The sequence below is a fragment of the Emydura macquarii genome, unplaced genomic scaffold (assembly GCF_026122565.2).
Source record: "Emydura macquarii macquarii isolate MOO-44397 ecotype Brisbane River unplaced genomic scaffold, CSIRO-AGI_Emac_v2 contig_431, whole genome shotgun sequence".
NCBI lineage: Eukaryota > Metazoa > Chordata > Testudines > Chelidae > Emydura > Emydura macquarii.
Window position 1 is genome coordinate 10,722,289 of NW_027130568.1, and position 20,865 is coordinate 10,743,153.

A 20,865-nucleotide genomic window follows, 5' to 3' on the forward strand; every position below is an offset into this window, starting at 1 on the left:
ATTTAGAAGGATTCAGAATTTTCAAGGTCATTATTTCTGTATTTTCTAATAACACCTTATGATTTCATAATCCTTGGTTTTGTGTTTTGCTCATTTATATTTCTGGGTTTTAAATAGCCAAATTTTATCTTTTTAAAATATACTTGTATACAATTTGTGCAAATTTTTTAGCCCTCCAGAAAGTTGCTGTCTTAATAGCTTTGGGGATTGAGAAGTCTTTTGTAAACAAAACAGTTACAGTTCAGTGACACTGCAAGACTCTCACTACGGTCTTGCTAATGTGCCTCCACTTCAACTTGGAGGGACCAGCTTAGCAGGGTGAGCATAGTTCAGTCTCCATGTCCATTTAGTTAATGGTTTATCTGCTGACACAGACAGCAACGTTGTTAATATAACCTCCAACTCAGCAAGATAGTTAATTATGTGCCTAACTTTGAGCAGGTGAGTAATCTCATTGATTTATCATGCTCCTGTTGCAGTTGATGGAATTTTTCCACATCTACTGCAGTGCGAGCAGGAACAAATCCACTATTCCTGTTCTAAGGGGGGATGGTATTGATGTGGACATCTGGACACTGAGCTGTCACCACCAAACTAATTTCCCATAGGACATTAAGTAAATCTAAGCTTTCTGTTACAGAATAGCTAGGGGGAAAATCTTTTTTCTCTTTGTTGACTTTGGTCATTTGACAGCTCTTAACATTTATTCATTGTTTTTCCCCTATATTCAGCCATTTTCTCCCTTGCTGAAAAGATGCCCTTTAAGAAGGCAGAAAACCCTTTTAATTATTTTTAAAGGACAAAAATCAGGAGATACTGTTTTAACGGCACTCTGAGAAACAATTTTTAATTAGACTATTAAAACAAACCTCAAACAAAACACATTTCACACTTAAGTTATAAATACAAAATAGTTCAATAGGTGGCATCTAACATTTGTACAAACTTGATATTTTGGTTCTGTTTTCTGGCACACAGTTCCTGCATAGTATGAGATGTACTGCACACAGGGCCTGATCCTATTCCTTAGATGAGTAAAATTCTCTTGACTTCTCTGAGAAAATATATTTACTGATACTTTAAACACACAAAAATGAACAAAAATTGCTTAGTTATATATGTGCATTAATTTAGTAATAAAGTAAATTGACTGAGCAAATTTATTATGTATTACAGGATCTTTTTTCAATCAGTGCTTATGTTTATGCTCAGAAGCCACAGCTGGATATTCACAGTTTTGAAGGTACCTTCACACGGGTGAGTAATACCTATGTATGTACCTGTTTCTTTTCCTCCTCCTCTACTTTCCTCTGTTTGTGGAGCCCATCATTTCAGTATCTAAACACCATTTATTTTTCTCTTAGTTTTAAATGAGCATTTTATTTGCCTTTGTTATAGAAGCATTTTCTATTAGAAATATTTTGGAAAATAAATGGCAGGTAACTATATTAACAAAGTCATAAAGGTTTTTTATAAAAGTAGAAACCAGAAATGAAACGTTATATGTCCAGTTGTAGTAGTAGTATTGTAGAAATAGTTTAAAAAATGTTAATATTCATTCTGCTTCGAACTACAATATATATTGTCTAAAATACATGTCACAAATTGAGGGGAAATTGACAAATGTCTAACTGATCAGTAGTGTGAGGCAAAGCAGTTGCTAACTTTTCTGCACTGACGAACCACTGTTTTAAATTCAGTGTAAATCAAATCAGTTGGTCTACATTGGTTAATGTGACTTCCATGTGAAAAGCTTGTTTTTTCAAAATTCAGTGTGTCCCTAAAAGAATAAAAGGTAAATAGAAAGAGACCCAAGTACACTTGACTTAAGTCCAAAATTATGCCGAAAAGAAACTTTTCAATATCTGTCTCCAGAATTTTATTTTTTTGTTTTTATTCTTTAATTTTCAAATAGGCTTTATTTTTAATTTTCTGATTTAAATATATAGCAATAATTTATTATTTATAGGGGTGTTTTGATGGCTTGTTTTTTGTTGAACGTGAGAGAGGGAAGGATGAAGGTGTGAAGAGACTGCATAAAACCACAAGAAAGAAGGGTAATGCAAATAAAATTACCCAACCATTACCCTGTAGGCCAGGTCATAGATCTTAATTGTTAGAAAATTATGGTAGGAAAATGAGTCCCAAGCAAGATAGTTGGACAGGCCCACCCTAAGCCTGATTACCAGTTCCATATTAAGAGAACCAAAAGAAGCTGTTGAGAAGCAGTGTTATTCTTGAGGCCCTTTTCACTGGTACGCTGGTAAGTGCTACAAAACCTACAGTAAAATGGAATTAAGGTTGACAGTATGGAATTTAGGATAAAATCAATTACAGGGCTGTTGTAATAATCCTCATTATAAGCATTATAAACTCAGGAAATTCAGAGTTTAAGGAAAAAGAAATTTGATCATATTAAGATATGGAAATACCCAGTTAGGTTAACCAAACGACCTTAACTCTGCCCATTAAAGACACCATTTGAGAGAGGTTATGTGGAGAAAGTATCTGACATCTTTAAAAATCAGTTAAATCTAGTTCAAGAACACAAACACTAAAATGTCTTGGTATGTAGTTTTTTCCATGAAGTCAATAAGGACAAAATGAAAGTTGTTTGGGTGCCATAGCTGTGCATTTCCTTTCCTTAACATGTTTACATTTTTCTAAGCAAAATGTGTCAAAAAAGCTATCAGATTGTTGTTAAAATCATTGAGGAAATGTTAAGCAAATTTAACCAAAAATGTAGGTAGTTTTTATTAAAAATATTTTTTTTAATCTGATCAAAAGAAAATTTTTGAAAAGTAGTCTTTTGCAAAATCGTTGGCTTTATATCAAAAGCCATTTTTAGGGGGGGGGGGGGGAATCTCCCAAAAAACTTGAAAAAAATTTCAACCTGCTCTATTAATAGCAACAGTTGCTTAGAAACACAATAGTGCAACATTCACATCAATTTAATGCCATTTTAATTGCATTTCCTTTTGCCTTTCTGTATGTTTAATGTTTTTATTGTTAGTGAAAGGTGCTAAACTGACAAGACCAGAAACAAAATTCTCCATTCAGTGATCAGGTATAGCACAAGCAACTGCAATTCAAGCTTCCATGTGCTTCCTTGCTAGTATTCCTCCATCACTTGGGAGGATGATGTCCAGATGTGAGGAAATGGAGGAGAGACCACATTACCCTCTCCCCTTCATGTCCATTCAGTCCTCAACCCTTCTGTTTTAGCAGAAATGCCAACCCTCCTTAATATTCCATAAGCCTCCTGATTTTTTTTACATGTAATTGTGAAATTACTAATTCAGGTTTATGTTTACTAATTTTGCAAACATGCACATATGTATAAAAAAATACGTATGTGAGTCACTTACCACCACTTGGGGTTTGATATACACAGCAAATAGCGCCGCAGACACAGGGGAGCGTTCTTCTCCACCACCCCTGTGGCCCAAGGGCAGATTGTGCACTGAGGGTCTGGTAAGAGGCAAGCCACAGCAATTTTGAATGGTTTGTGAATCTGCTGGATTCACCGCCTGAGCCACTAACTGTGTTGTGCTCTAGCTGCACCATGTGGACTCTGCTGAACTATGTTAACACGCTCTGTCAGCAGGGTCCACACAGAGCAGTCAGAGTGCAGCATTCGCCTCGGCTTACCTGATATCAGACCCTCACTGTGCCATGGCAGGGGAGGGAAAGCCCAGAGGCACAGGAGGAGTTGGTGGAGATGGAAAGAGGAAAGTAGGTCCAGGCCCAGGACTGGTGAAGGTAATTAAATGCCCTAGGCAGCATAGGAAGGTAGCTTTCCTAGTGCCAAGCCTCCCCTTCTCCCTGTTTGTGTATGGGAATTAGGGGATTCAATTTGGGGGTACAGGTCTCCTCCCTTGACCATTGACTGGGAGTGGAGGAAGACACGCCCTGGTTTCTGTGATGTAGGAGGAGGAAAAAGTCCAAACAACCTTCCTAATTCCTTCCTAATTTTTTTCATAAATGTCCCTAAAAGTCTTCAGAAAAGGTTGACCTCTCTGAAAGGCACCAAGGAAGATTTTTACTTTATTTTATTATATTTGTAGGGTACCTGTATACTAAACTGTGGACTGACATTCACCAATATTTCATATTTTGTTTGCAACATTTAGGTTTAGCTGCATTTTTAGTCACAGTAGTAGTAGTAGTAGTAATGAAACAGAACATCAGGTTTTTTAAAGATATTAACCTTCATACTGATCATCTTATTTGATATAACAGTAAATTCAAGAAGAATGTGGGACATTATTCTCTGTTTCTTGTGTTACAAGTAAGGCTATAATTTTGGCATGGAGATTGTTAGTAAATATCATGGCAGAGGTGTGGGGAAAAAAGATAAGCCACAACAATAAGACAATGTAGATTGTGCTACATCAACATACAGAAGAGTATAGTGGGGGTACTGAAAGATGAGGCATTGGGGGGAGGGTGTTTGGAGACCAAACCCATCCCACTGTCCTACAGGGGTGGACCTGGCTCCCCGTTCCGGGTATTGCGACCTAGTATATGGGATTGGAATGCCACTCAGGTTTGGCCCGTCTGTCCCTCTGGAGATGGAGGGGCAAACAGGCCAAACTTTAGCCTGTGATACCGTGCACCAGGTTGCAATGCTGCTCAACTTGGGGGCTTAATCAAATGTGTTTTTATAGCCATGTCCAGGATTTTGCAGCTTTAATTATAAGTTCATCTGTTTTTATAATTACACTTTCTAGGAGGTCCTATTTATTAAATAGTGAGTCTGAATCATATAAGACTGTTATATTCATTGCCATAAACTTGCTTCTTTTGCAGTTGACCCAGGTGATTCAAGTTGGTAATACATTGTAGCTCACTAAGGCTATGTCTACCCTACAGCTTATGTCGGCATAACTTAAATCACCCCCCTGAGCGACATAACTTATACCAACATAAACGCCAATATGGCCAGTGCTATGTCAGTGGGAGAGCTGGAGTGATAAAACCAATGGGAGAGTTCTCTCCTGTAGGCTTAGAGCGACTACATTAGAGAGCTGGTGCAGCAGGGCTTCTGCAAACTCTCTAGTGTAGCAGGTCCTAATTGAAATCACTGTTGATAATTCTGAATACTCTCAGAGGTGGGATGTTGTAGCTCTTGACATGTATATGGAGAATGACATCCCATATATAGCTTGTACTGGGCACACAGTAAATGTGGCTGGCATTCAGCTTAACGTTGCCATTTAGAGCTTTGGTTATTGAAACGTCATATTGACCAACTGCCAAATGAAATTTCTCCTTCAAACTATAAAACGTTTGTTACTCTTGTTTTGTGCTTTTCTAAATATAAATTTAATTCCTTAGAGCATGACTTTAACAGCTCTAGTACATGTAATTCATACATCAGGAGATCATCACTAAACTGTGCTCCGTATTAATGATTCATTTTGTGCATGTGGAGTAAGTTGTATGACTCAAGCTGTCAGTGCCATTTGCAAATAACCCTAAAATATCATGCTTTGACGTTTGCAGGTACGTTATTTTGCCTGGTTCTGTAGGAAGGGTAATGGAATGCATGTATCTGTTTTAATTTCTCTGTATTATGCATATGCTGTGAGGGGTGGTATTCGTATGTATAAAAATATGTTTTATTTCAATTTTTAAAAAACATATTTGTAAAAAGTCAGATGAAATTATGCCTTTACATTTTTTCTGGTTAATAATCATTTTAATTTTTACAACTAAAACTTTAATTTTTAAAATTCTATGTAAAAGTTGATGATTTCTACAGGGAACTGAAAATATTAAAGTACATTTCTAATTCAAGTGTTGAAATGCACAAACACTTGCATCCACAATGTATGTTGCCTCATACAAGGTCTCCAGTATTTTTAAGTAGTAATATTTATGTCCAAAGTAAGATGGGATGGTGGCCCTATCTAGTAACTCCTACTGATTGTCAGGATCCAAAGGGCTCCTTTGTGATGGTGATACTGAATGCTTACTGACCAATAAAATGCTTTTTATTTGCAAGCTGGCTGTCTCCCAATATTCTAAATCTGAGCTTTAATCTTTCAGCTGTATTAAAATATGAACATCAGCATAAATCTCAAATTAGATGGTAACTGGCCAAATAGGGAGGTTTTTTCTTTTTTTAAAACAAGTTGTGTTTAAACAAAGTTTGAAGTTTGGGTTTGTTGAAGGGTGAGAAGTTAAAATATATCTTCTTCCAGGTTTAACACTAAGGTCCTGGTCCTATACTGAGCTGCACCTTTGCATTTATGGGCACAGGGAGTCTATGCACATTGTGCTCATTGCAAATTCTGGGGGGGAAGAGGGAGAGAGAGAGAGGAGAGAATATATAAACTGTAATGCTGCATAAACGTTGTCCGGTTAAGCCAGGAAATACATAGTTACAAACACAGTAAATGGATCAAAATATGCATATATATAGTATTTTTCATCACTAGTTCTTGTTAAAAGTATGCAATGAAATTTGACCATGTATAGCATTGCTTTAAGAACTTTGTGTTTCTTGACCTTTTTTTTTTCCAATTTAGCTGTGTACCCTTAATGCTGCATTAAATCAGTTTTCACATTTAATTTCACTGTTCTTTGTTAAAGTAAAAAATTAGTGTGTGTAATGATCTTAGTGTATACGTGTTCCCATTTAGGCTTTGGAGTTCAAAGACAATTTTTGGTATGGCTGGGTTAACAGGGCAACAGCATAATGCAAAATCAGTGTGAAGGTACAGCACTCACAATGAAAAAGATAGGAATAAAGGTAAACTATATACAAATTTCTAAAAACATGTCCATAAAACAGCCAGTAAGTACACAGTTGTGAGATTTTTATGCAGTAGGCTGCAAAAATTGTGGAAGGCTCTTAAGATCAAAAGATCTTCAGTTTCATTTGATTTTTCTCCTGTTCCTGATTTATGAAGCACATTTTTTCAAGACTTTTGGTATATTGTTTTTCAGTCAAGTCCATATATATTTAGGCTCTGTGAACCTAAATTCTTCATCCAGGGCCCCTAACTTTTCCTGACTGTTTCTCAAAATATTGGACAATCTGAACTGTATAGTCTCTAATTGGGCGCTTCTAGTGTCTTGAGATTCATTTGTAAATTCTCCACCTTTTCTTGTGTCCTGTATTCCATGGTCTCATTGGCTAGTGTGACCACAACTATATAAGATCAGTTATATTAGCGCTTGTCTGCATGGTGTGGGAAAGCGTGCCAAAGAGGTTTGATTTGTGAAATGCACTAATGTGCTATGCGCTAACTGTCCTGTGTAGACCCTGTTGGAGTGCTCTAAAAGTTTACATTAATTTAAATGTACTAGTTTACATTAATAAAGTCCTGCACACTAGCAGGATCTACACAGAGCAGTTAGAGCATATGTTAGAATGCTTTACAAATCACACCCCTCCAGTTCACTTTGCTCTCACCATATCGAAAGTATTCAGAGACATGTGGCATCTTCTGTCTTCTAAACAAGGCGATAAATGACTGAGCCAAAAGTACAAGGTACTCTTTTAGTGATGCTTGACAAGAGTCTGTAGTGAGACTATTTTTTGACTATGCTACCAATTTCTTCAAAAATGTCACTGTAGGCATGTGGTGATTGGACTAGTTTTGTGTGCTTGGCCATTTTTATAAGAAGTTGGTTCTTACAGATTTAGTGCAAGTTTGGACTCATCTAGTCCTTAGTATTTCTGTAGGAGGCAGCAAGTGATTCCTGACACTCCAATTTGCATATATTCCCCTTTCCTCCAATTCCTCTACTTCCAAGAGGCAAAGGAAGATATGATGGGACAAGGAAAACTCCCTCTTGTGCTTGATCCACTTGGTTCTCAAGATCTGCTGCTTATGGCTCCAGAGTCTCCTTTTTATCAGTTAAATCTCTAGAATATTCTGTCCGAAACTGGATCAGATCTTGAGCTTTGATCCAAAATCTGTCTGGTGACTTGCATTACAAAGTCTTCTTGCACACCAGACTTGGGAGTGCTCAGGTTATGTACAATGTATTATTGATAATCTGTTTAAATCCTTAGTGAAAAAACTATTCCCTGAAATAAATGAGGTTTGTGATGTGGGCATCCAGCAAGGTCATTAACCCCTCTGTTGGCTGCAGTGATTATTTTCCATAATTTGCTTATACCATAGGAAAGTGATTTTGCTGTGAGTTAGATTTGTCCTGTCACAATAAGCAGACTATCTCCTTATCCAGGGATCCTCTATCTTTGGGCAGCCACATTACAAGAGTGCTTACATGACAGGTACCATACATCTTCACACACATTCTTGAACCCCTACCTTCTTGGGACACAAATCTAGTGCTGAACAAACTGATGGAGCATCTTTGAAACACTTGGTGAATATCTCTCCTATTAACTCTCTCTCTTTTGGTAACTCTTAAGACAGTAAAGATCGTGAGACTGATTTGTGTCCTGATGGCCAATTCTCCTTGTATCGAATTTCATAAGGCAACAAACCCCCTTTTTCCTTCTTTAGGGTTAAATTGTGGCTTTGCCACAAGCACTATGAATGGGGTAGCACATAGTTGCTTTACACCATGAGCAGAGCAGATAGCAGTTTGTGACAGAGTCAGATTTTCCACAGCTCTGAGGAGTGTATAACTTGAGCCAGCCCTATAGCGGTGCAGTGTATGTCCCCTGGCATGCCAGCACAACTGCACTGGCCAGTGCAAAGAGGAGCTAAAGCTGCACCCACTACCCACCTTGGCTTGCCTACTCCCTGCCCACCCACTTGGAAGAGAGAGTATTGGCTTTGTAGAGGTTGCTTCCCTTCTTGCACTGCTATCCATGATGTAGGTATCCAGTAGGGAGTGTCTTACATGCCCCATAGCTCCCCCTGTATGGGCACATAGGGCTGCACAACCTGGCCCTCATGTGGTGATGGAATTCCATCATAATCTCTAATTTTCTGAGTGTTTTCACTTAAACTTTATGCTCTTTTACAAAGGGACAATAAACTAGCTCACTAGGTCTGATTGTACTGTGTTAAGTGGTATGAAATTAAGTTGTACAGGTTCAGAGAGATAATGCTGCACCCATATTGAGTCATCTTTGAGTCTGCTATGACTGAGAGTTGTTCTCTGAGATTAAGCAATGCAAAATGGGATTTCTGCTGACTTCTCTGTAGTCTTGTACATTAAATTTGGTCAATATCAGCTGCTGTCTGTGAGAGATGGATTTTCATGATATTCAACAGGGAGGGAATTGATATTTACTTCCTGTACAGCATCTTTTTAGTTTACTAACGGGTTTCTTTCAATCTTTTTTCCAGTTGCATACATCCCTGAAATTCCGTTTTTTCTCTGATCTCACAAGTAAACTTTCCCTTCAATCCACTCCATTCAGGTGTCTCAAATGTAAGGCAGTATCATCACAGTTATCTTTCTATTACCACCTGTTATGTGAGACCTTCAAGAATTGTAAATTTTTGTCTTTAGGGTGAGGTCCATTTGGACTCTGGAAAATCAACTCTTCAGAAATCCTTCTCCCTCAGTATTTAATCACAGCATGTGTGAGGGTACAAAAGGATTAATTTAATGGATTGCTCTACTCATGTTCAAGGTTTTGTTCTCCTTAGCTAAGGTGTGGGTTTTAAGACCCACTTAACTTTTCACTCTGTAATCAAGACAGGATTTTGATTTTCAGTGCTGCTCATCCTGGCCTTTCCTCACCTAAGCATTATGCATAACTGTGCATCCTCACTTTCCTAACAATAACACCTGTATGCAGAGGTGATAGAAATTGTACATGTAGATAGTTAATAGAATTGCACATGCAAACCTGAAAATCATACCCTAGATATTTCCTGGAGCGTTTCTTATACTTAAGTAAAATAATGGCTCATTCTTGGACTTTTAATTTGATTTTTAGAGAACCCTCCTTTTGGGCTAATGAATTAATATCCATGTGTTTTCTGCTCCTGGAAATGGCCTCCTTGGTAACTATCCATATACTAGGATCAGTAAGCTTAACATGCATATAATATGCTTCCATTTTTTTGCCTTACATAAGAACACAGTCTATCTGCATTTCACCTCATGTTCTTCAATTTACATTTGCACCCATATGTCTTGCTCTTGCCTTTTTCTGTACTCTTCCAGGTACCAAAAGAACAGCATTCTACAAAAGCTGGTGTCATATGGATCATCAGCTACACTGAAAATCCTTATTTCTTTCTGTCATATGGGAAGGAGGCCCAAGGAAAACTTCCTTCTACAAAGTGCCTTTTTAAGTGAACAATAGCATATCTGAATGACTACCCATGAAGATAAGTTGATTATTTTAATAGACTTTAACACTCATGCTGGCCATGATATTCTGCGTTGTTTGGCATTCTTGGCAAACATGGCATCAGCAAGATGAAGAGCAGTAGCCTACTTCTGTTGATGACATATTGAGCACCGACTAATTATTACAAACACTGTCTTCCGACTTCCCGACAAATACAAAATGTCTTGGATGCACCCTCACTCACATCACTAACGTCTGATAGACTATGAGCTAGTCTGACAGCATGACCTATGTGCATAACGTGGGTATTTCGCAGAGCTGACTGTTGGACTGACCACCATATTGTTCAAGCAAAGCTTTCGCTCTCTATTTAGCTGAAAATGGTTAAAAAACCAGTCAATTGAGCGTGTAAATATTACTGAGCTGAAAGATTTGTCAATTCCTAACAGTTTTCAGCACAGCTAACTACTGTTTTAGAAACTCTTCAAATAATCAGTGGCTATATATCTGCTGAATGGGTATCAGCATGTGACACAATCTATAACAGTTGTGGGTTGTGTTATGTATACAAAACACCATCATGTAGACTAGTTTGATAATGATCCTGAAATACTGAATTTCCTTGATGTCAGGCAACATGCACATGCTATACTTTTAGCTGACCTACCCCTTCAGTAGAAAAAGGGCAGTTCTATGGCAACTTGCAGCATGTCTCAACACAAACTGTAAATGCAAAATATGTGGTTTGACCGTAAAGTGGATGAACTACTGGCCCTTGCTGATAAACTTGGCACCAGAGGTTTCTACGATGTGGTCAAAGCTGTGTATGGCTCTACCTATCTACCTTGACACCGCTAACAAGTGCTGATGTTAAATCTCTCATCATAGATCACACTGCCATCCACCAGCAGCAGCATGAACATTTTAATGAACCACTTAATCATTTTTCTACTGTTTCTGATGAGGCACTAGATAGCATCAACAAATTGCCCACTTCTCCCATACTTGCTGATCCCAGCCACATGAGCTGAGGTGTTGAAGGCTGTTCAAGTAATGAAAAATAGCAAATCTCATGGTTCCAATGCCATTCAAGCTGAAGTTTTCAAACATGGAGGAAATCTTCTCATTGACAGGCTTTTTGAATTTTTCTTCTATGTCTGTCTTCAAGAAACCATAACACAACAAAAGGAAAAAGGCCAACATAGTCACCAAGCATGAAGGATCAAAGAGTGACTGTGGTAATTACCACAGTATCTCTTTGCTCTCTGTGGCTGGCAAGATTCTTGCAAGGATCTGCCTGAACCTACTTCTGACCCAAATCATCAACAATGTTCTGAGTCATAGCGCGTCTTTTGTGCTCAGTGGAGCAGTGGTGACATGGTTTTCATCATTTGACAATTACAGGAAAAAATGTCACAAACAGTACCAAGCTTTGTACATCATGTTCCTCTAACTAACCAAGGCATTTGACATGCAACCAACTGCCCTTTGGAAATTGCCTACTAAATTTAGATGTTCAGACAAATTTATTAACATTGTTTGGCTTTTCCATGGAGGTGTGGCTGGAAGAGTTAGAGTTGAAGATGAAATAATAGATCCATTTCCAGTCATGAACGGGATGAAGCAAGGATGTGTCCTTGCACCTAGCCTTTTTGGTTTATTCTTTGCTGCAGTGCTAGAGGAAACCCCTTCATGGTTCTTCAAATGATATCTTTATACACTTCTGCAGTGGTAAGTTCTTTGATCTTCCTATCCACGTGCAAACACAAAGGTGATAGAAGCATTGATCCAGGAACTGCTCTACACTGATGATTGATGGTGCACACTGAAGCAGCACTTTAAGATCTTACAAACTGATTTGCTGCAGCAGTTCATAACTGTGGCCTCATCGTCTGCCAAATGAAAAGCAAGGTTATGTAGCCAGTTCCTCAACTAAATTACGAAGATCTGTCAAGAAGCTTGGAAAGTACCATGCTCCAAGCAGTCAGTTTACCTATCTCAGCAGTATGTTGAACAACTTAGCAAGAACGACCACAAAGTGGATGTGTGTATTGAGAAAGACAGCACTGCATATGGTCGGCTCCTTTACTGAATCTGGAAGCAACATGGAATCTGTCTACAGACAAAAATCCAAGTCTGTAATGCTGCTGTTCTCATGTTGTTACTCTGTGGGTGCAAAATATGGACCTATTATCAACAACACATTAAAAAACTTGACCATTTCTATTTGCGACACCTTTGACAATTGCTGGGGATCAGATGACAGGACCAGGTTTCCAACACAGAAGTCTTGGCAAAAGCTGGTTTAGTCAGCACTAAGGTTCATTTGACCCAGTTGAGATGGACTGGCCATATCATTCATATGGTCATTTATCAAAAGAGGTCTGATATTCTGAATTAAGCTCTGACACTTGTAAACATGGAGAGCAGATGAAACACTTCAAATGCACCCTGAAAGAAAATCTGAACAAAACGAACATTTCTGACTTGACCTTTGAGCGACTGGCAATTGATTGTATTGCATAGCATCACACAACTAGGCAACTGGCTCTGTGGTCAATGTGGTAAACATTGTTCTTCCCAAGTTGGTCTATGAAGTCACACAAAGACCCATTAGTACAAACTGATTGTTGACGTCATCAGAATCGAAGTGATTAGCATCATCATCAGTGTGTGGTTCTGCTTTTTAAAAAATAAATAAAGCCAACTGTGCAAATCCTTGGAAGTTTCTATTTAGACTCAAGCCAGAATGCCTGCCTGCCTCTAGGACAGGCTTTTTTAAGTATGGTTATAGTTTCCAGAATCTTTCAGATGGCTAAATCTTTTAGTCAGTGGTGGTGTATATTTTAGACTCGGGTCCTAGAACACATTCAGTTTGACAAGGCTGTCATTCATTCTTTTTTCAAATAGTGCTGTTTGCTAGCTTCCAAGAATAGGGATTGTGGAGGACATAGATCTCCAGGATGTAACTGTAAAGGTTGTCAGGAACTGGATCTGTATAAGACACTCTAGTGCAGTAGGAGTTGGAAACTAACAGGATCAAAAGCATGCAGTTCCAAGATACCTAAATTTTAAATTGTGCTGGCAATCCACTTGTCTAAACTAGTTTGGGAAGCTCTTAGAGAAGTCTTTACCTCTTAGAATCTGGACTATAGAAGGTTAAATTATTCATCCTTATTGTGGAAATAAGGCTAATTCTGATGACAGGAAGGACTTTCAGAAATCTAATTGCAAAAAGATGAGTTCCAATCCAAGGAGACATTCAATTAAGAGTTACTTTAAATCTATCAGCAGTGAAGTATAATATGTGTTATATTATAGAATCAGACAATTTCCAACTATTTATTGCTGTTCTCCTTTACTGCAAACTAAAGGACAATATCCTTGTGGATAGATAGACCCTAATATATCTGTTAGAGATGGGTTATCCATTGAGGTCTTGCATCAAATGCTTCAGTACTAGTCCTTTCCTTTTGCCACTCACACACCTCTTGAGTAACGTATTTTATTTTCCTGACTATCTGATGGTGGAAGTGGGTTTTTTATTATACATTTGCATATAGTGCCATAGGTGTTCGTGAGCCTAAGTGATGCTTTACTTAGTGAGTAAAGACCTATGCCTGTATTAAACATCTTTTATTATGGTAGAACAAAGCACTAGGAGTGAATGGGTGGGGGGGGGGGGAGAGAGGGAAAAATGGATTACTGAAGAGTCAGCATACATATCGTGTTAAGTCTGAGGGGGTTTATATTGTCATTAATATGGGTGTTAGCCGGAAAAGGTGACTTGAGCATAAAAGATAGATGCCATCTTATGTGAACAAACTACCTTTGAACATCAGTTCATTTTTAATGACTTCTCTGGAGAGCTCAAGCTACAAGAGAGAACAGTATGTTTATTCATTCCTCCAGTCACCCTTCCATCAGCAATATGGACCTTTAGGAAATTTGCAAAACCACTTCTCACCATAAACACCTTCCTGTTATTAGGACTCAGAAGCCTGAATAAAATAAATGTAAAACTAAAATAACATTATAGCACATTTGAACTTTAACTCTTAAGTTCACTTTTTTATTATTTTATTTAGGGGCAGGTTATAGGTAGATGCAAAAATTAGCTGCATCTGAAAGGTGGGCTGGTTTCGTTTGGGAAGTGCAATGCATGGGGTAGAATGGGAGTGGTGAGGGAGAGGCAGACAGGTTGGATAGGGAGCAAATGAAGAAAAGGCAATAAAATGGTCATTGGAATGTAGAAGTACGTAGAAGCCAAGTGAACTGCAGCACAAATCAGTATCTTGACCAGCAAGACATGATGGAAGGATGTTCAGCTGCCTGGACATCATAATCTGGTTGCAGTAGAAAAAAGAGGTTTAGAAGTGTCACTCGTCAGCTAGAAGAGGTAGTGTGAATGGGATGGAAAGAGAGGCTGGCAGATATGGGATGAGACACTTCTCAGTTGGCTTTATAAAATCCAGCTTTCCATGAACACTGCTAACTTTTTTATCTCTGCCCTCCACTTTTAAAACATGGGGAAAGAACTTTTAAAGGCACATATTAAATGTATTTTCTTAGAGAGCAAAGAGCTCTTGACTTACAGCCACTGTATAATTACTTGTGCATTTTCACAGCCCTGTATCTGCCCTTTTCTTCTGAGGACTGATGTTAATATATTCAAAGTTTTTTACAAAAACAAAAGCACAAAAATACACTTTAAAGAAGACGACTGCATAGGTCCAATGTGTTTTCTCCATCTCTAATTTTTGATTCAGTGAATCTTGCGTTTTAACTGTTGTATCAATATAATCTTCCTCTTTCTATTGAAACTCAGAATTCTTCTTCATGCTCTGGTCTACAGATCTGATACTTCAGTCTGCTTGCAGCTTAGGGCCATAACTCAACCTGTCCATAACTGGTGGAAGGGGAATGCCCTTGCCTCATGAAGTTCCATCTAGTTCCCACCCCAGTGGCTGGCGGCTAACCCAGACCTTCGTGCTGCAGAGGTTTTCTGAGGAAAATTGCAATCTTATTTCAAATTTGTAGACTAACAGTCTGGCTTAGTAATGTGGCTACTTAATTCCCAGCCACGTAACAAGCCTGTATTTGATTTTTGGGGGAGATTGTGCCCCCAGCTTCATGGTTCTTTCCAAGGCATTTGCAGGCTTCAGGGAGGGAAATAGGCTGAGAAAAGCCGGAGGAGAAAGGAAGGTTCTCTTGCTTTGTTATGCATTGATTCACAGATCTCAATTTAAAAGATGCGTATTTCCCTCTAGCCAGATCATCAGAAATATTTCTCTCATGTGGTGGCACAAAGACATCTTCAGTGCAATGTCCTATCATTTGGTCTTTCTACAGTGCCAAGCATCTTTCCAAAGGGTCTTTCTGTTGTAGCAGCGCATCTCAGAAAACAAGGTATCTTTGTTCCTCCATATGTAGATAACTGGACTGCTGAATTTTCCTTCATGCAAAGATGTTATAGATCGCATCAGGTTTACCAGCCTCCCTTTTTATGGATTATGGGATTGATTCTGAATGTCAAAAAGTCAAGTATCTGCCCAATCGGAATTCATTTAGTAGGTTCTGTACTGGACTAAATAACAGGAAGAGTTTTCCTTGCAGAAGAGAGATTTCTGAAGATAGAGCAATCTGTTTTAGAGATCAAACGGAGTTGAACCCAGACAGATTTGGGGGGGGAAGAGGGCTGATGTTGCAGCAGCATGGCAGAATCCTTCATCCAGATCCTCAATCTCTTCATCTGTTGGCCTGGGTTGTCAGACCTCCCCTAACTTACAACAATCTTGTTCCTCATAGGTTCAGAATGTGTTGCTTAATTCTAGAAAGCAATTTATGAGGATGTGTTATTACTTTAAATTATTTAGATTTCCTTGGACTCAAGGCAAGTCTGGTTCACCATTTACAGCATCTATACCTTTGGAATACTTGATGTATTTGAAATCTGAAGGGCTATCTAATTTCTCCTAAAGAGTTTGTTAAAGCTTTTCAATCTTTCATTGACCTGACAAAGTATTTGGTACATTCAGTCGGGAGGGCCTTTGGAAGATCCTGGGCAAAATTCGGTTGCCCAGAAAAATTCATCTCAGTGGTTCAGCAATTCCATGATGGCATGCTCGATCGCATTATGGATGATGGTGAGTCATCCAAACCATTCCCAATCACCAATAAAGTCAAGCAGGGCTGTGTGTTGGCCCCAACCCTTTTCAGTATGATGTTTTCTGACATGCTTACAGATGCCTTTTGTGACTGTGACACTGGGATTGGCATCAGATACCAGACTGATGGCAAGTTTTTCAATTTGAGTAGACTACAAGCTAAGCCAAAGGGACAGGAAGTGACTGTGATCTTCTTTGTTGATGACTGTTCCCTGACTGTCAAATCTGAGTCTGACATACAGCAGAGTATGGACTATTTCTCTTCAGCTTGTGACAGCTTTGGTCTCACAATCAACATCAAGAAGACAGAAGTGATGTACCAGCCTGTGCCAGGGAAGCCTTATGTAGAGCCTACTATCACAATGAATGGCAAATCCTCCAGGCAGTGGATAAGTTCACTTACCTCAGCAGTACACTGTCATGTACAGTTCACATTGATGAAGAAATCAACACCAGAATTGCCAAAGCAAGTGTGGCATTTGGCAGACTACATGCAAATGTGTGGGAGCCCAGAGGCACTAGTCAACAAACAAAACTGAAGGTCTACAAAGCCATCATGTTGCCAACTTTGATGGATGCTTGCAAAACCTGGATAGTGTACAAACATCACGTTATGAAGCTGATCACTTTCACATGGACTGTCTGAGGAAACTGATGAGGATAAGAGGCAAGACAAGGTTGTGACCAGAATGTCAGGTGAGCGATTGCCAAAGAACATCTTTTATGGTGAACTAAAAGGAGAGAGAGAACTCTGAGAGGCCAGAAGAAATGTTTGACTCCCTCAAGTTACCCTTGAGGCATTTCAACATTGACCCGGAGTTTTCTCATTCAGGATTATTCTACCTGGTGAAGTCTCATCTATACTGGAGCCACAGTCTATGAGCAGAGGAGAACTACTGAGGCGAAGCAGAAGCACTAGCAGCATAAAACTCATAGCAGCATGTCCGTTGTTAATCAAGTAACCCATAGCAGCATCTCTTGTTCAATGTGCCACAGACAATTCAAAGCTCAAATTGGCCTGATTCGCCACTCACGTGTTCACAGAAATCAAACCAATCAGTGATGTCATGGTCATCATGGAAATCAAAGGATGAACCACCCTGTATTTTTGAATACTTGATGTATTTGAAATCTGAGAGGCTATCTAATTCCTCTTAAAGAGTTCATTTGGCGGTTCTTTCAGCTAACCATGTATTTGTTGATGATAGATTATTTGTGCATGATACGGTTAAAGTTTTTTCTAACTTGTCCCCTTCTCTCCCTTGAGAGATCCAGTTCCACCTTGAGATCTTGATTTGGTTTTATCTATCCTTCTAACGCTGCCTTTTGAACACTTGGCAGAGTGTTTTTTATTCTACTTACAGCAGAGCCACATTTATACGATCCAATTAGGACCAGGGTCAGATCGGATCATCAAAAATTCGGATAATCTGGAAAGTGGGAAAGTGCTAGGCTGCAGCACCATCTAGCGGCCACAGGAGAAATTGCCTGCTTCTGAACTTGTGTGCACTGCTTGTTTGGTTAATATGGAGAGCTGGATAATGGAGGGTTAGATACAATAGGTTCTATTGTATCTTAAGACTGTGTGTGTTGTTGCTATAACATAAGCCAGGAGAGTGAGCGAATTACGTGCTCTGATGCTAGATCCTCCATTTACTATTTTTCATAAGGACAAGGTGCTGCTTAGACCTGATACTATTTTTAACAAAAACCTGGGATCACAGCAATCAATTAATTAGTGTTTTTCCCCCAAAAACTGCATGCTAATAAAAGGGAAATTGCTTTACATACTTGAGATACTAGAAGGGCTTTGGTATATTTTTTTAAAATTAGGACTATTAGGAAACCTTCTAGGTTGTTCTTTGTATACTAAGTCATATGGGTTATACACTGTATCCGCTCACACTATTTTCAAATGGGTTAAATGGCGTACCAGTTAATGTTTCAAATTAGCAGCCGTTCCTATGCCTATTGTTGTAAGATCTCACTGCATTAGGGCAACGTCTTTTGCTTATCTTAAACATTTCTATTGGGGAAATTTGGAAGGCTATTTCTTGGAAATTAGGCCATATGTTTACGAAACATTATGCTTTGGACTTGGCTTCCAGAGCAAATGCTGGATTTGGTAGAGCTGTGCTTCAGTTGCACATGTGGGCTCTTAGGCTGCATCGGTTGGTGCATTACCCATAAGTGTGAATGTGCAGAGCCATCTTGAACTCTAACCAAGTAACCAAACTTCATTTACTGGATAGGTATCATATAAACTCTGCATTGTTGAAGCCTGCCTGTGTATGAGATCTGAATGAGCTCTTTACAAAATTGGACAGTGCCTGCTCTGTCTTCTCATCTTTGCCACTGTTCCCAGGACAGTACAAAAATCTAGGAACGAAAGGGTGGCAGTGATTTTGTTTATGCTTTTCTGGTTGAAGAGGCTATGGTGCTCAAACTTGATTAATCAAATGCTGGATCTTCAGATGTCTTTATCTCGCAGAAGAGGTCAGCTATTGCAAGACCTAGTCTTCCATCAAGGACCAGACAAGTTTAAAATGAATACCTGGATGAAGTGATTATTGCTCTCATGGACCCCAAAAAGAGAAGTCAACAAATAGAACAAATTCTACAGGCTGGTGCAAAGTCCATACTACTATATTTTACTACTATGTTAAACCAATGAAAAATAGTCCTAAATCATCATCAGTCCTGGAGGGCTTAATTGTGTTAATGTAAGTATCCAAGCAAATAGGTCAAGTCTGTGTGGCATAATGTAAACATGGTCAAAAAGAGGACGTTTTATACAAATCCCAATATTAAAAGCTTCCTTAGGACATCAACTATATTCCAATCTTGCAAGTTCATAGAGCAGGACCTTCGAACTTCATTCTGCTCCTTAGATTCTGTGCTCCTGAGATTGAGCCTCTGCAGGGGGTGTCAATATATTTCATAGCCCTTAATCCTTCTGCTGGCTATTGTCTGTAATCAGATTTTTTTTGAAGGTGAGAGCTTTCTCTAATGAGACCCAATTTATACCTTTAATTCAGATAGGTAGTCCTCTCAACTGTCATAGCATTCATTCACTAAATAAGGTAAAGAAATCTTCCTCCTTCAGGTAAATGTCAAAGTTCAGTCCTTAAAAGCACTGACAATCCCAGGGCAGAGAAGTCATGTCTTCTGTATTGAAATCTGCTAGATGGCCATTAGGTCACCAAATTCTATATGTTGGTCATCTAATCTTAGCTAATACCATTTCTTTTGTTTTGGCAAAAGTCTTATCCATGCCTAAAGGAAGATGGAGGAGATATTTATATGTAATCTACAGCTTTTTGGATGCCTACATTTAAAGGATGATCCTGCTTTGCACACTGCTATGTAAATCCCATTGTAATAGATTCGTGGATCTTGGAATGAAGAATATAAACGTTGATCTCTGGTTACCTGAACATTTCCTTTCTTCTAATAATAAGGTCCACAGATTGGGCCCATCTTGGAGACAAATGGATCCTCCAGAATAGAGCGAGAAAATGGCATCCAAGAATTTTTGTGTTGTCATGTGTAGTTTCACATGCTTCAGTAGGAGAAATTGTTGTGATTTTTTGCTTCAGATATATTTAACACAATCTATAAGAAAGTAGACTTGAATTATTCTGGCTATGGAAATTCTCAAATGGAAGAAATTTCAGGAGATAGGATATTTCCCTGCTATCAGTTATTGGCTGGTCCAGTTCTGCCCTCAAACTGCAAGCAGACTGGAATAACCATTTTAATGGATCTGTATACCTTATTACTCGGAGAAAGGAAATTTTCAGGTAAGCATGAATATATTTTCCTGTTAGGTTTTAAATATGTACTTCCTCTATATAGGAGTGTACACATGAATACAGTATTAAGAATTGTAAAACTACTTAGTTGCTGTTCTGTGTCTGAAGTTATGAAGGAAGTTGTGAAAAAAAAAGTTACTAATTAAAGATAACTAAAATGATCATAATAGCACAACTCATTTTCTTTTCTTTTTGGTACTTAATAGTCCTTTTAATTAACCTGCAATTATGTACTTAGGTCCTTATTCTGCAAACTGATCCACATGGGCATATCCCAGTGCTACTGTGGAGCCCAATTGACTTCAGTGGGACTCTGTGTGAGCCATAAATCAAATCACATTCAGGGTATCAAATATCCATAGTAGATAGTCACCTCAGCATGAGCTCTCAGTGCAGTGTTGTAGCAAAAAGGGTTAATGTGATCCTTCAGTGTATAAAGGGAATATCTGGGAAAAAGAAGGGAAGTTATCTTGCCTCTGTACACGATTGGTAGGACCACTACTAAAATACTGTTTCCAGTTCCGGTGTCCACACTTCAAGAAGGGTGTCGAAATATTGAAGAAAGTTCAAAGGAGGGTCACAAAAATGATCCAGGGACCAGAAAACAGGCTTTATAATGTGAGTCTAAAGGAGCTTA

General features: G+C 38.7%; 1 protein-coding gene across 3 annotated transcripts in view; it reads left to right on the forward strand.

The window, feature by feature from the left end:
• ATP9B (ATPase phospholipid transporting 9B (putative)) overlaps nucleotides 1-20,865 on the forward strand; it is a 308,847-nt gene that overhangs the window by 133,438 nt on the left and 154,544 nt on the right. For all 3 annotated transcript variants that reach the window (XM_067537529.1, XM_067537530.1, XM_067537531.1), the window contains one exon: nucleotides 1,177-1,257. In XM_067537529.1, the coding sequence (XP_067393630.1) occupies nucleotides 1,177-1,257 (81 nt within the window). The remainder of the gene's footprint in view (nucleotides 1-1,176; nucleotides 1,258-20,865) is intronic.